Source organism: Juglans microcarpa x Juglans regia, chromosome 5D (genome assembly GCF_004785595.1).
Source record: "Juglans microcarpa x Juglans regia isolate MS1-56 chromosome 5D, Jm3101_v1.0, whole genome shotgun sequence".
NCBI lineage: Eukaryota > Viridiplantae > Streptophyta > Magnoliopsida > Fagales > Juglandaceae > Juglans > Juglans microcarpa x Juglans regia.
The window spans coordinates 24,539,687-24,554,878 of NC_054602.1; the positions used below are offsets into that span (position 1 = coordinate 24,539,687).

Below are 15,192 nucleotides of genomic sequence, written 5' to 3' on the forward strand. Positions count from 1 at the left end.
TATATAAATAAATAAATAAATAAAACATGGGTTTTAGAATTTTAATGGGAAAGGGACTCTAGAGTCTGTTTGGAAAATATAACAAACATTTTAAAAAAATAAATCATAGGTTGGATTCTTAAAAAAATAAATTAGACCTGTAATCTATATTTAAAAAAGTACTCGAAAACTCAACTAGTCTTTCCATACATATAAGTCCAAAAAAATATTTAGAAATCGGGTTTGGCTGGGTCCGAGTGTCAAATCCTCCCCCTGTTACGAAAATTTTGTCCTCGAAATTTGTTGCACCTAAACTCAAGTCTCAAACACTTAATCCTTTGTACATATTTGCACACATTGTATCGCACTTCAAAAGATCCAAATTAGGTCTAAACTATAAACCTCATAAACACAATTAAAAACCTAATAATAATTTTGAATTGTCCATATAATCCATGAACCTCAAACAAATAGAAAAATGAACTCTTGGACTAACATATCACCAAAAACACGCTTCTATTGCGCACTCTAATAACTTATAGTCCTAAAAGCATTGTATCTCAATCAAGTACATCTAAAAGGAACTAACCTCCACATTGGATTTACAAGCCTAATAATTCCTCTAAAACATCAATGTCACAAGTCTAAACCTCCAGTTTCTAACCAAAAATTTATTCCATGAAGTCAACCAGATATCTAAACCTCTAAATATCATCTTTCAGAAATTTTACAAAATTCTCGAACCTGCTGAATTTTTAAAGACTGCAGGATTTCAATCCTAGCGCTCGATCAAACTTATGTACACTTTCAAAATCTAAACCTTAAATTTCCACATAATCATTTCTTAGTCCTCAAGTGTCTATACCTCAAATCTGAAGTCACTACCTAAACCTACAGATATCCGACACCTCATTTGTTATAGTCTACAAAACCTCAAACCTATCTTTCCATTTAGCTTACACAGACCTTCAAAATTCTAAACCTCAAACCTTATCAAACTCGTCTTTAAAATATGTAGAAACCCTAAACCTCATATTTCCAAAACCTCAATCTATAAAGTCTGCAGAATCTCAAACCTCAAATTTTCACATATCATCCCTTAGGCCTCGTTTGTTTTCTCAGATTAGATGAGATTAGTTGAGATAAAAATTGAAAATTGAATAAAATATTGTTGAATATATTTTCTTAATATTATTTTTATTTTGAGAATTGAAAAAGTTGAATTGCTTATTTTATTTTGTATCGAAATTTTGAAAAGTTGTAATGATTAGATGAGAAGAGATGAAAAGTTTTGTGAATGTGAGCGATGTCTTAGTCCTCAAATTTCTATACCTCCAATTTGAATTAACTTCCTAACCCACAGATATTTAAACCTCATATATTATAGTCTGTTGAACATCAAACCTGACTTTCGATTAAGCTTAGGTATACCTTCAAACTCTAAATTTTAAATCTTATATAAATCATTTTCTAAAGTCTACGGAATAAGCCTATTGAATCTAAAACCTCAAATGTCATAAAAAATCATTTTTCAAAATCTACAACGCTAAAACCTTAGATTTCGTAGGCCACCTACCATGAGTCTGCAAATGCTCAAACCAAATATCTTCAAAATCATATCCTAGTGCATACGAAATTCTAAAACCTTAAATGTCATTAAACACATTATTATAGTATGCATAATCTCAAACTTGTCTCTGATACCAACTATAACTCTCCGGTCCCACACGGGTAGGAAAGTTAGTTCCTATCACTTGAACTCACATTTCAACAATATAATTATAGACTCCAAATTCCCAATATCATATAGAAATTTTGATTCAAACTAATTTCTCCTATATAACCAATTTTCCAAAATGTCAAGTCATCAATACACAATAAAATTTCTTAATAAAAATCGCCAATACTCATAATAACTTTCTATGCTTAATCTACTATACTTAAAATCACCTCACCCATGCTCTATAATCTTGATCCTCAACTGAAAAATATTGTGGATATAAGGGGTGAGTTATCAACAACTTAATAACCAAAGAACATATACTAGTATGTAAACAAAAGCATTTATAGAATTCAGAATGTAGAATAAAAAATTTTCTTTTAGAATGCAGAATCAAAACATTTTACCAAAAATATCAGGACGAAACTTTCATAAAACTTTCTTATTCAAAAATATTTTGACATATCAAAATCTGAAACATCATCTTCATATCATACCAGAGCATCACATTGGGACAGATACTATGTTTAACCCCAATGGTAGGGTTATAAACCACTATTATACCCATGGTTGGGACGTATACTATGTTTCATCCCGTGGGGTCATAAACCATTATTATACTCATGGTTAGGCTGTATACCATGTTTCACCCCCATGTTAGGGTTATAAACAACCATTATACCCGTGGTTGGGCCATATAGCATGTTTCACCCCCGTGGTAGGGTTATAAACCACCATTATACCCGTGGTTGGGCTGTATGCTACTATTATACCCATGGCGGTGCCGTAATGGGAACTGAACAGAACATCATTGGAACCAGATCATATTCAGATACAAAATCAGAATTCAAAATCTCATGTCAAACTACATCATATCAAAACCAAGTATTGAACAGCTTCAGATCATTTCACATATTCAAGAAGAATATAAACAAAACTTCTTCATTTAATCAAACCAAAACTTTTTGGAACTCATATTCACTCTTTTTACTTAGATCAGAACCAGAATGCACAAAATTAGCTCATGTCTACACTAGTCATGACAGAAAATACTTTCTCCTATATAGAATTTATGCATACTTAGAACAAACATCTGAGGTCGTTTTTAGATTTTTTTTCAAAAACAAACGTGCATTTTTTCAAAGTTAACCTCATTTCATTTTGTTGATACAAATCTAGTATATAAACTCCGCTTATCTGGACTTCTTAGATTTTCAACAATTTTCCTCAACAATGTTGAACAATTATAAATCGTCTCCTATAAAGTAATCACGTAATTTTCATAAATTTCTAGCTGAACGCGTATTTTGATATTTAAACTTGAAATGCTAAAATTAACCTATTTTAATTCCTCAATACCTAAAATTCTTAGAACCTTAAAATACCATTATTTCCCAAATCCATCAATATCTACTTAAATATTTACTGTAAAAATATCCACTCCAGTACAGAAACCAAACAGCCCAAATCCTAAAGTAATAATAAGGGCATAAACGTAATTATAATTTCAAAACTCCCCCTTACAAGAGACAGAAAATATTTCTATTTTGTAAACCAAACTTCATTGAGCAGAGAGGTGCATGGATCCTTATCGTGAGGCTACATGTGGGTGCTGTCTGGGTGGATCTTGATGGTGCCGCGGTTGGGTTCAATGGTGTTGGGACTTCTAAGATGAGAGAGAGAGAGAGAGAGATAGAGAGAGAGTGGAGAACACGATGAGAGGGATAAGCAACATGCACGACAGGACATTAAGGACTAGGGTGGTGGCGTCATCTAGGGCAGTGTCCAAAGGTGGAGGCTTGTCCTTCGGCGTCTTCTATTTTCAGTGGTGTCTTTTGTGGCTGCGACAACTAGTGGGGCGGTGGCTTACGGGCAATAGGTTGGTTGAGAAAAAAAAATGATCTATTTTCAGAGACCAAAAACAGGGGTGTTCCCGCTGTGACTTTTCGATGAGATCGGGATTGTGGCACACGGTGGAAATGGTTTGTACTACGGAGGAGGAAGTGCTCGATTTGCTTGCTGGACAGGTTTGGTAGCAGTGCATCCGAGGCTGAGGGTTGTTGTTGTTGGCTGAGGAAGAACAAGCAGGATGGCTCGTGTGGAGGAGTTTTGTAATGAGCTATCTTTTGGTGGTGGTGGTTTACTGTGAAGGGTGTCTGGCTCATGATTGATATACTCTGAGGGTTGTGCAGAGATGACTTGTGGGGGCTAAAATGTACGGGTTGGTTACGGCTTCGTGTGGATTGGTTGTGGCGTTGGTTTTACTTGGAGATGGAGGCTAGGGGCTTTCGATGCAGCAATAGTGTACATTGGTCCCCTGCGACAGTGGTTGAGTGGTACAGGGACAACGACGAACAATGGTTGGCAACTATCTCAACGATGGTGTAACATGCATGCGTTTGATCAGGGTTTCAGTGATGGTGGTGTTGCGAGAATTGGAGGGGTCTGCGTCATGTGGTGGTGGGAAGAAAAGAAAAGAAAAATTGGTGGTCTTGTTGCATGGCTGAGGCTTAAGTTGAAATGGCTGTGACTAGTAGCAAAACTGTTGTGACTGATAGCAAAGGAAATCGATAGGCAGTTTGGTAGAGGTGCACGACAACCCTATATTAGGAAAAACAAATGAGGTTTTGATGAACGTCCAAACTCATGCATGTGTGTATATATATATATATATATATATATATATATATATATATATATATACCAACTGTCGTAAACCCTAATGGGATAGAGACGTGCATGCATGGGCTATGGGAGTGGTGTGAAGTGGGGGCTGGGGATTTTAAAAAAAAAACAAACTATCTGAACGTGGTGAAGGGCATCTGAAACTAACTAGAATTTAAAAAAAAAAAAAAAAAAAAGAAAAAAGATCTCCCCACAAATACAAAGCTGCAAAATACATACATATATATATATATATATATATATAAATAAAACATGGGTTCTAGAATTTTAATGGGAAATGGACTCTAGAGTTCGTTTGACAAAAATAACAAACACTTAAAAAAAATAAATCATAGGTTGGATTCTTCAAAAATAAATTAGACCCGTAATGTATATTTAAAAAAACACTCGAAAACTCAACTAGTCTTTTCATACAAATAAGTCCAAACAAATATTTAGAAATCGGGCTTGGCTGGGTTGAGGTGTTACAGGCAGCCCCTCCAGGCTCCAATAGAATTTGCAGTGTCATTCCATTCTATAGCTGTGTTCAAGTATCCATTGTTGGAAATATTTTCAAAATAATTAATTATATATTATTTATTAATAATATTTTTGGATTGATTTTGGAAGTTTTGAATTATTTTGAAAATAGAATATATGGAAAGTTTAATTATAAGGTTTATAATACTTTGGGTCCGTTCATGCATCATGAGCCATTCACTGGTTTTGTGGTATTGATGTCCTTGGTTTACCCAAAGGGTTGGGGTTAGTCACCCCATGACAAGAGTGGTTTTTAATTTTCTCCATAGAATTTGCAGTTTCATTCCATGCTATAGTTGTGTTCAGATATTTCTTGTTGGAAATATTTTCAGAATAATTAATTATATATTATATTTATTAATAATATTTTTGCGTTGATTTTGGAAGTTGTGAATTATTTTGAAAAGAGAATATATGGAAAGTTTAATTATAAGGTTTATAATAGTTTCGGTTCGTTCATGCATCATGAGTCATTCACTGGTTTAGTGGTATTGATGTGCTTGGTTTATCGAGAGGGTTGGGGTTAGTCACCCTATGACAAGAGTGGTTTTTAATTTCTCTCCACGCATGCATGCATGAAGCACTATAGTGCTTAGGAAAATAAAATTTCCAAAGCACGCCCCAAGTGACTCGAACTGGTGCCAACGAACTGGAAGAGAAACGAGGTGACCATTGGACCAAGTTCAATTGCTGTGTTTTATGGCAACAGACACAATATATATACCTATTTCGAACAATTTTTATAAAAACAAAAAGTAATCACTTTTCGTTCACATATTTTGGCCATCCATAAATAGACTCATTGACCTGCCAATTAAGGATCCCAAAACTCAATTTCAAAATTCTCTCCCAAATTTTTCACTTCTTAAAAACTCGTTAGAATCGATTCATTCTCGAGAGAACAAATTTCTAATTTATTTGTTGAATAGTGAAATCTAAGGGTATTTGGAGTCTAATTTCGTATATGCATAATGCAGTAAGACAAACAAAATTGTTCTGGGCTTTATTATATGATAGAGACAAATTCGCTTGTAACCTATGTGCATACTGTTATTGGTGGGAGTGAATATTGTCTTAAAGAAAGCGACATTGTAACACGCCTTGAAGCCAACTTTGCTATCACTATTTATTGTTTTGAAGCCCCTTTGTTCAAACATCCCTGACCTTGAAATATCAAATTTGACTTGTTGGCATCCACTCACTTTTTCCCTGTCAACATGTATATATGGCATTTCTTGTTTTAATGTATCTAACCGTAACACCCGGGCCCAGCCCAAGTCTATTAAATATTTTTGGGCTGATATATGAAAATCTCATTTGAGTTCTAATAAGTAATTTTAGAGTAACTTACGAGGTCAAAAATTTATTTTGGTAAAGTATAAATTTTTTATTGGGCTCAATGATTGGACGAATTTCCAAATAATAAATCATAGACCAAGGTAGGGCCGGAATAATTAGAGTTTATCCTAGTAAAATGTTTCTAAACATTGAAGATATTGTTGGATGAGAGATTTATTTTGTTCATTTATGGCCTAAATTATTTATCGAGCCTGAACCCATTAACGTGTCCAATTTGTTTTAAGCATAATAGAGTTACAATTTTAGAGTCTCCTTTCGTGATAAAATTACTTAAACCATTGCCTTCTATATATTTAGACCCATGCATGTAAATCAAGTCGCACCTTCTACGTAAATTTCTATCAAGCACGACGAGGCCAACACAACACTGAGTCCCACGTCCCCACGTGTTCAGGAAACAAGCACAGTAGCTAACTTCCCACTGCATGCACATCTCTTTCCCTCTACTTTCACGACAATTGTCCCTATATACATACGACACGTACACGTTAGACCCCATCTTCTAAACTAGGGTTGCCATCACTTGGAATTTTCGATGGAAAGACTCTTTTACGTAGCCGCCAACAGAAGCACTTCACTGCCTAGTTTATGTTCAGTAATATTCTCCACGCCTCACTTCCAGAATAAGATCACCGTGAACAACCCACGCCGTCCAGCAGCTCAGCCCGAAGCAACGAACGAGAGCTTCCTACCAAGCTCCTCCACGCAGTCTCTTGCACCGTAGCACCACCATCGTTAAACCCAATTGCACCCAAGCCACCATAAGCCTCTATTTCCCGCACCAAAACACAGAGCACCCACTCACCACCGTGAGCCACTGCAAACCACCATCACCGAGAGCCTAACCACGTCGAAAAAAACCACCCTCGAATTCACGGAAGGCCCCTGTTTTTGCACCAAGAAACAGAGCACTTCCATAGTAGACCTTCCTTCCCAAGCCCGTGTCAGCCCTCGTTCGTCGTAGGAAAATGTCTACACCACACTGCCACAACTCGGCCTTACTACGCCCTGCACCTCCGTGCTGCACTGCCCCCGCCTCAACCCACCGCCCTCGCTCTCGGTAACACCTCTCCCTCACGTCGTGGTGGTCTCTCTTTCTCACTCTTCGTTCCCTCATCTCTCTCGCTCTCTCTCTCTCTCTCTCTCTCTCAGTGCTCCTCCTTCAGATCATCACCGTGCCCGACCCACACACGAGGCAACACCACCACAAGTCGTTAGATATTGTCCCCTGTTTTAGACAGCCCTAAACAGAGCACATATGATCCACTGCACCTCCTCAAGTCACCATAGCCAACTACGTCGTTAGCCCTCCACCTCGCCTCTACCTCCACAGAAACCGCCGCATGTGCCACCCCAAGTTCGTCGTCCTTCTCACGGTAAGCCATCAACACCCTCTTCGTTTCTCGCTCTCTGGGCTTACTCTCTCTCCCTCCGTCCGCTCTCTCTTTTGCACATCACCCTTTCTCTCTCTTACTAGTGCTCAGCTTGCCATCGTGACCATCGCCGTTCACAGCACCCAAGCCACCATCACACGAAGTCCTCTCGGTAAATACTTCCCCTCCTTGCACAATGGAGCTTATTTTAAACTGGGAATAGTGTATCGTAGTTTTCTCCCGTAAATGATAAAGCTTGGTATGTGGGAATAATTTTGATGAAATTACTTTTATGCCCTTTGAGTTATAAGCATTTTGTATTTTTATTTATGGATGTAAATTGTAGCTTGGGCCTTAACTGGTTTGCCGATAATTTGTAAAATGTTTTAATTGGGCCTAGTCTCGTTTTATTATAGTACAAGAATTATATTTTTACAGAAATATTTTACAATTAATGTATTAGTTGGAAGGAGTTAATTGATATCAATAAAAGTTAGGAAACAATGATATTTTTGGGTTAAGAAAAATTTTAGATTTTAAGGTATTAAAATAAGAATTTCAGGTGTACTTATGAAATAACTGTTCAATTAGAGATTTATTAAAGTTACATGAATTTTCTATAGGTAACAATTGATATTCGTTTGATACTGTTGTGAACATATTCTGAAAAGTTAAGAAATTCAGGTAGACGGGGTTCATATACTAATTTTGCACAAAAGAAATGAAATGATGTTGATTTTGAAAATAAGTATGTTTGTTTTTGAAAAGAAATTTGAAAACGACCTCAAATGTTTGTTTTGCATATGCATAAAAGAGAGTATTTTCTGGCATGACTAATGAAGATATGAATTAATTTTATGCATTATGTTTATGAATTATGCAAAAAGAGTGAATATAAAATTTATGAAAATTTGTATATGTGATGCGAAAATGTTCTGAAACTGCTTTGGAATATGTGAAAAGATCTAAATTTATTCAGTACTCTGTTTGGATATGTTATAGCATCTAAAAAGCTTGGCATGAGATTCTAACTCTGTATTCTGATTAAGTTTAATTCTGATGTTCTACTTGGTTTCCGTTATGGCCCAACCACGGGTTAAAATAGTAGATACGACCAAACTACGGGTTATAATAGTGGATACAGCCCAACCACGAGTTATAATAGTAGATAAGGCCCAACCACAAGTATAATTGTAGTTTATAAACCTACCACATGAGTTAAACATGGTATCTGTCCCGATGTGATGCTCTAATATGATGAAGATGATGTCTCAAATTTTGATATGCCAAATGATTTTGAATAAGAAAGTTATCTGAAAGCTTCGCTATGAAATTTTTGGTAACATGTTCTGATTATGCATACTGAAAGTAAATATTTTGTTTTACATTTTGAATTCTGAAAATACACATGTTTACATACTAGTATATGTACTCTACTTACTGAGTTGTTGATAACTAACTCCTTATCTCCATAATATTTCTCAGATAATTTTGATGCATCATCTGGAAGTCAGGAATAGGGAGTACTTGCAAGTTTTGTTGATCATAGAAGATTAAGTATCTTAGGGTACAAGGGTTTTTTAGAGTCTTTTTGGTAGTATTAATATTTTATGTTGTTTTGGTATTTTGAGTAATAGATATTTTTAGTTTTTGTGGAAATGTTAATGTATATTATTGAGGTACTTCCGATGTGTCCTTATGTTAGAACATGGATATTTGTGTTAAACAAATAGGTTAATATATTATGGAGACTCTGGGTTATTTTAAAAGTGTTATTGGAGATTATTTTAGGTGACATGAGTTAACCCTCCGGATCCATGTGGACGAGGAGTTACATTAACACGTTGCAGCTTCATGCATGAACACACATGAAACTCCTCGATCGTTTCTTTGAACAATTCTGAGAAAAAAGAACATAACGAGGTTGAAGACTTTTTCATGAGATAATGACCTGTAGGTACTAGAATCAACAATGATAAGGGTCCTAGCGAGGCTATTATCAAGAACGGTCTCTACTACTTTCTGGACGCTACTAAAATTTGCACAACCCTTCAAGTCGACTGTCAAAGACTCAAAACGAGGGACACTTTCTTGATGGATACAAGCCTGGACTTCCATATGTTCTTGTCACATTTGCTCTTAGGCTTCTTCCGATGATGGTGGCTCGATACAATATATGTGTTAGGCGAGACAAGAAATCCCCAACAGCTAGCACTCTGCTCAACAACCTTATTCAAAACGGCAAGATTGAAAATATCTCAAGAATTAATGGCATTGATATTAGTAATAGAAGGAGGGACAGGATACAGAGAGATGAAGATAGTACTACATTGTATATATGTGGTGACGATTGAGGATGTCAGATACAACCAAACATATAATATATAGAGAAATTTTATTTGGAGTCCTGAGTGAGGGATTGTATGTGTAGTCTCATTGATAAATAAGGGTAAAAGAAGAAAAAATATCATTTTAAAAAGATATTATTGTAATTTTAATCTTTTTAAAAATATAACTGTATGAACTTGTATGGACTTGCATGAACAATTCCTATTTGAGGACTGTAGATAAACTAACTCTAATATATATCAATAATCATTCACCAAGAGGTGAGATTTTTTTCTCTATTAATTTTTTACTGTTCCTGCAAGATAAAAACAAACCAATGATATTATTTGAGAGTATTGACATTAGATTTGTCATTCCATTTTTAAAAATTTGACTAATATATAACTTTTTTATTTTTAACTAATCACTTAAAACTTAAAGCCTATATTAGATTAGTCATATTCACACTGATTTCTATAATAATAAAATATTATTATTTTTTATATAATTTCTTTAATTAATTATTATTTTTTAATTATTATATATATTTTTATAATCTTCAATAACTTCTAACAATCATATTCATTTTTATTTTCACGGTACAGAGAGAGAGGTATCTACAGTACAAGCAGAGCTGAAAGGAACATTACAAAATCAAAAGAGCTAAAAGAAAAACAATTGACTGCAGATGTGTGAGGTCGATTGGGGAGAAAAGGAGGATTCGATTCCAAATTATCTCCACTCTAATCTCCCCTCTAATTAACCATCATTTGACCCTCCTACCCCCAATTTTCGTGGATACCTTTTACGTCTCATTTCGTTGAACGAGACGAGATTAAACGAAAATTTAAATTAAATAAAATATTATTAAAATAAAAATCTCATAATAAATATACGAGACAGATTCAAAAGTGGACCTACCGATCAACTATGTTGATTTCGACCTAAAATTATTCTCAATTCATAGGCTAGTACTTATAAATAATGAGGAGTTGCGCGCACGCCGGGTCGAAAGCTTGCGACTCGGAACCAATTCAGAATGAACAATTAACGTACTTGGAAGGATCGTCACGTACAAAGAAATAATTTTGCGCGTGTGAAAATTGCCTCGTCATGGACGCAAATTGACGCCAACGGTTGAAATTGTCAATTTTCTGAATCGTTGTCAACCAAGCTAGCTCAAGGAATCAGACCACCTCGCGCGCGCCCATATATGGCCAGCAGAATGCAACCCATTTTACTCGACATCACATGCAATTTGGTGACCAAAACAAAATCCATCGTTACCTGCTGTTGCAACCACTATCATTGATCATTTCTTGCTCTCTGCAATGGCTTCCATGATAACCAGCCAACCTCACTTTGTTTTGATACCACTCATGGCACAAGGCCACATGATACCGATGATAGACATGGCCAGACACTTTGCAGAGAGTGGCGTGATTGTCAGCTTGGTCACTACCCCCTACAATGCCTCCAGATTCGAAACAGCCATTCATCGAGCAACGGAATCTGGCCTCCCGATTCTACTTGTTCAACTGGAATTTCCATGCCAACAAGTGGGACTTCCTATTGGGTACGAGAATCTTGACATCCTCCCTTCACGAGACCTACTGACCAAGTTCTATGAAGGTCTAAGCATGCTACAACAACCTTTAGAAAAACACCTCCAAAATCAAAGGCACCCTCCAACTTGCATCATATCTGACAAGTGCCTCTCTTGGACATCCGAAACAGCTCAAAAGTTCAATATCCCAAGGCTTGTTTTCCACGGGATGGGTTGTTTCTCGCTTCTAAGCTCCCATAATATCAAATTTTACAATGCTCACCATTCTGTCAGTTCCGACTCAGAACCTTTCGTGATCCCAGGACTGCCCCAAAGAATTGAGATAACAAGAGCCCAGCTTCCAGGTTCATTATTTGCTATGCTGCCCGGCTTGGATGATGTCCGCGACAAGATGCAAGAGGCCGAATCAACGGCTTATGGGGTTGTTGTGAATACTTTTAATGAATTGGAGCCAGGGATCATTGAGGAGTACGAGAAGGCCATCAAGAAGAAGGTGTGGTGCGTTGGTCCAGTTTCTTTATATAACAAAGAGAGTTTGGACAAGTTCGAGAGAGGCAACAAACCCTTAATTAACGAGCAGCAATGCTTGGGATGGCTTAACTCGATGGAACCAACCTCGGTTATTTATGCTTGTCTGGGCAGTTTATGCCACCTGGTTCCCTCACAAATAATCGAGCTTGGGCTGGGTCTTGAGGCGTCTAAACAACCATTTATTTGGGTGATTAAAACAGGAGAGAGATATTTAGAGCTGAAAGAGTGGCTGGAGAATGAAAGATTTGAGGAAAGGAACAAAGGGAGGGGACTCGTGATTAAGGGATGGGCTCCCCAAGATTTCATTCTGTCTCATCCGGCCATCGGAGGTTTCATTACCCATTGCGGTTGGAACTCAACGATAGAAAGTGTGTGCCATGGGGTGCCAATGATCACTTGGCCTCTCTTTACAGAGCAGTTCTTGAATGAAAAACTTGTGGTAGAAATTCTAAGGATTGGGATTCGAGTAGGGGTGGAGATTCCTGTCAGATGGGGGGAAGAAGAGAAAGTTGGAGTTTTGGTGAAGAAAGAAAAAGTGGAGAAGGCAATAGCATTGTTGATGGATGGGGGAGATGAAGGCATAAGGAGAAGAAAGAAAGCAAGAGAGCTTGGAGAGATGGCAAGAAGGGCAGTGGTAAAAGGAGGATCCTCTCAATTGAACATGTCATCCCTTATCGAAGATATAGCCAAATTACAATCCGTTCAAGACAAGGAGTAGTATGTACATACGGTACTCCCTTAGAATAAAAAGGCAAATCATATATAAGATGTTATGTATTTAATTTGCCAATCAACAAGCGTAAGTTATAAAGTTCTGGTCTTGTAGAATAGATTAAAATTAATTGCCATGAGATTATTATGTAGGGAGATCGATGGAATAAAAGAATCACTAGAGTTTTTTTTATTGTTTTCAATTTATCATGTATGTTTGAAATGAATAAAAATATATCTATATATATATATATATATTATTTCTCTTGAACGGGGTCGTACATGAATGACTGCTGAGATGAAACAATATTGCTCGGAATCCAACAAACATTGTTTAATTAGGACTTGAAGTCTCACAACGTACGAGACAATAAAATACCTGAAATCATGCGCAATTATACCTTTTTTTTTTTTTTTTTTTCACGTTACTCCTAATTGTCATATTCTTTCATGCTTTTGTATTATAACTACCCACGTGTGAAGCTATGAATATGTGGAAAGATGAGTGGTTTGGAATGAATAAGGATTGATATTTAGACAATATATGTAGCTAGCAGACCTGTGGGAATTGTAACACCCAGGCCGAGTAAGGCTCAGGTTCACCGAAAACCCAAGCCCAAACCCAGGCCTGGCCCATGAGAAGCCCAGCAATTGAGGGCCGAAAATGGGGCCATTTGGATAAGTTTTTTTTTTCCTCCTTCAGTTTCCTTCTCCACCCTCGATGGTTTCCTCTCTCTCTCTCTCTCTCTCTCCCTCCCCAGTTTTCTCTCCTCTGATATTTCCTCTCTCATTCACGCCCCACCCACAATTATATCTTTATCCCTCCATGACCCCCTCACTCTAAAACTCTTTCATTCCCCACAACTACTCTCCATGCCCCCACTCTCTCAGATTTTCTCTTAGGTTTCTCTCTCTCTCTCTCTCTCCCTCTCCCTCTTTGGCCTCTCTCTCTCTCTCTCTCTCTCTCATTCATAGACCACCAGCGACCACCGCTTGAAACCTATCATCAACGACCCTAGCCACTGTGAACCGAAGCATCCCAATGCAAACTACCCAGTCCTCCCACACCTAAGGCCACGACAATCACCAAGTGGCACGACCACGCACGACCACCTACACCCTTCAAAATCGTTGCCTTGCGAGACTACCTCCACCTAAAGCCAACGCCACAGCTCAGCCATGAGTCACCCACTTACACCTCTCAACCATGGCCTTGCACCACCACTACCCACCCTCCGTAAACCACCATAAAGCCTCTGCTTTTCCACACTCAAAACAGAGCACTGCTCTCCCATAACTCACCTTAGCCGCTGCCCCACGTCGAAGCCACCCTGGTGAGCCTCCACTACTTAGACCTACCCTTGTGACCCTCACTCACCAACCCGAGTAAGCTCCACTATGCTAGACTTTGCATAAAAGAAATGAAATGAACTGAAGTTAATTTGTGAAAACATGCCTGTTTTCCTTTAAAAGAAATGTGAAAACAATCTTAGTTATGTATTCTGCATTACTCATGAAATCTGTACAAAAGAGTAAGTAAAGTATTTTCTATCATGACGGGTATAGACATGAGCAATATTTTATCATTCTATTTTTGAACTGTACAAAAATAGCGAATATGAAATTGAAAAATTTGTGTAAGTTATATGAAGATGCTTTGAATCCGTTTTGATTATGTGAAGATGCTCTGAATAAGCTTTGGTTATGTGAAAATGATACGAATTTATTTAGTACTCTGTTTTGATATGATATGGTATCTGAAAAACTTTTGGCATAACATTCTAATTTTGTTTTGGTTCTAATTCGATGATTCTAATTCTGTTTTATGGCTGGAACCGACATTTCTGTTTTTGAGTGCACCTACTTTTCAAGCAAAGTAGTTTTTCTGCATAGCCTTTCATGTGTGCACACCCGGGGCTCTGAGAATGAATAAAAGGGAAGATTCACATTTTGGTACGGTCTGGTTTGGGAACAAGGGATAGCGCAACCTACCACGAAGGTTAAACATGGTCTATGTTTTGATATGATGCGATGATATGAGATGATATGATAAGATGATGATATTCAGTTATGATATGCCAAGCGATTTTTTAATATGAACATTTTGAGTTGTCGCTCTGATATTTTGATAAGACGTTTTTGAGATCTGCATATTGAAACTGAAATATTTTGTTTATGCATTATGAACTCTTTGAAAAAAAAACTTATGTTTACATACTAGTATATATTCTCTACTTACTGAGTTGTTGATAACTTACTCCTTATCTCTACAATATTTTTCAGATAATTTAAATGTTCAGTTGAGGATAAAGATTAAAGACCATGGATGAGATTAATTAAGCATAGTGGATTAAGTACAAAAGGATGTCATGGTTATTGGAGAATATTATTCAGTAAATTTGTTATGTTCTGATGGTGTG

General features: G+C 36.9%; 1 protein-coding gene across 1 annotated transcript; it reads left to right on the forward strand.

Moving 5' to 3' along the window:
- The first annotated feature begins 11,221 nt into the window (after positions 1 to 11,221).
- LOC121264056 (UDP-glycosyltransferase 73D1-like) lies at positions 11,222 to 12,812 on the forward strand. Its single transcript, XM_041167101.1, has one exon. It carries the CDS (start codon positions 11,295 to 11,297, stop codon positions 12,777 to 12,779), a length of 1,485 nt encoding a protein of 494 aa, XP_041023035.1. The 5' UTR covers positions 11,222 to 11,294; the 3' UTR covers positions 12,780 to 12,812.
- The last annotated feature ends 2,380 nt before the right edge of the window (positions 12,813 to 15,192 follow it).

Excerpts from the sequence above, each read along its gene's own strand:
- LOC121264056 (XM_041167101.1), top strand. The coding sequence starts at position 11,295 with ATGGCTTCCATGATAACCAGCCAACCTCACTTTGTTTTGATACCACTC.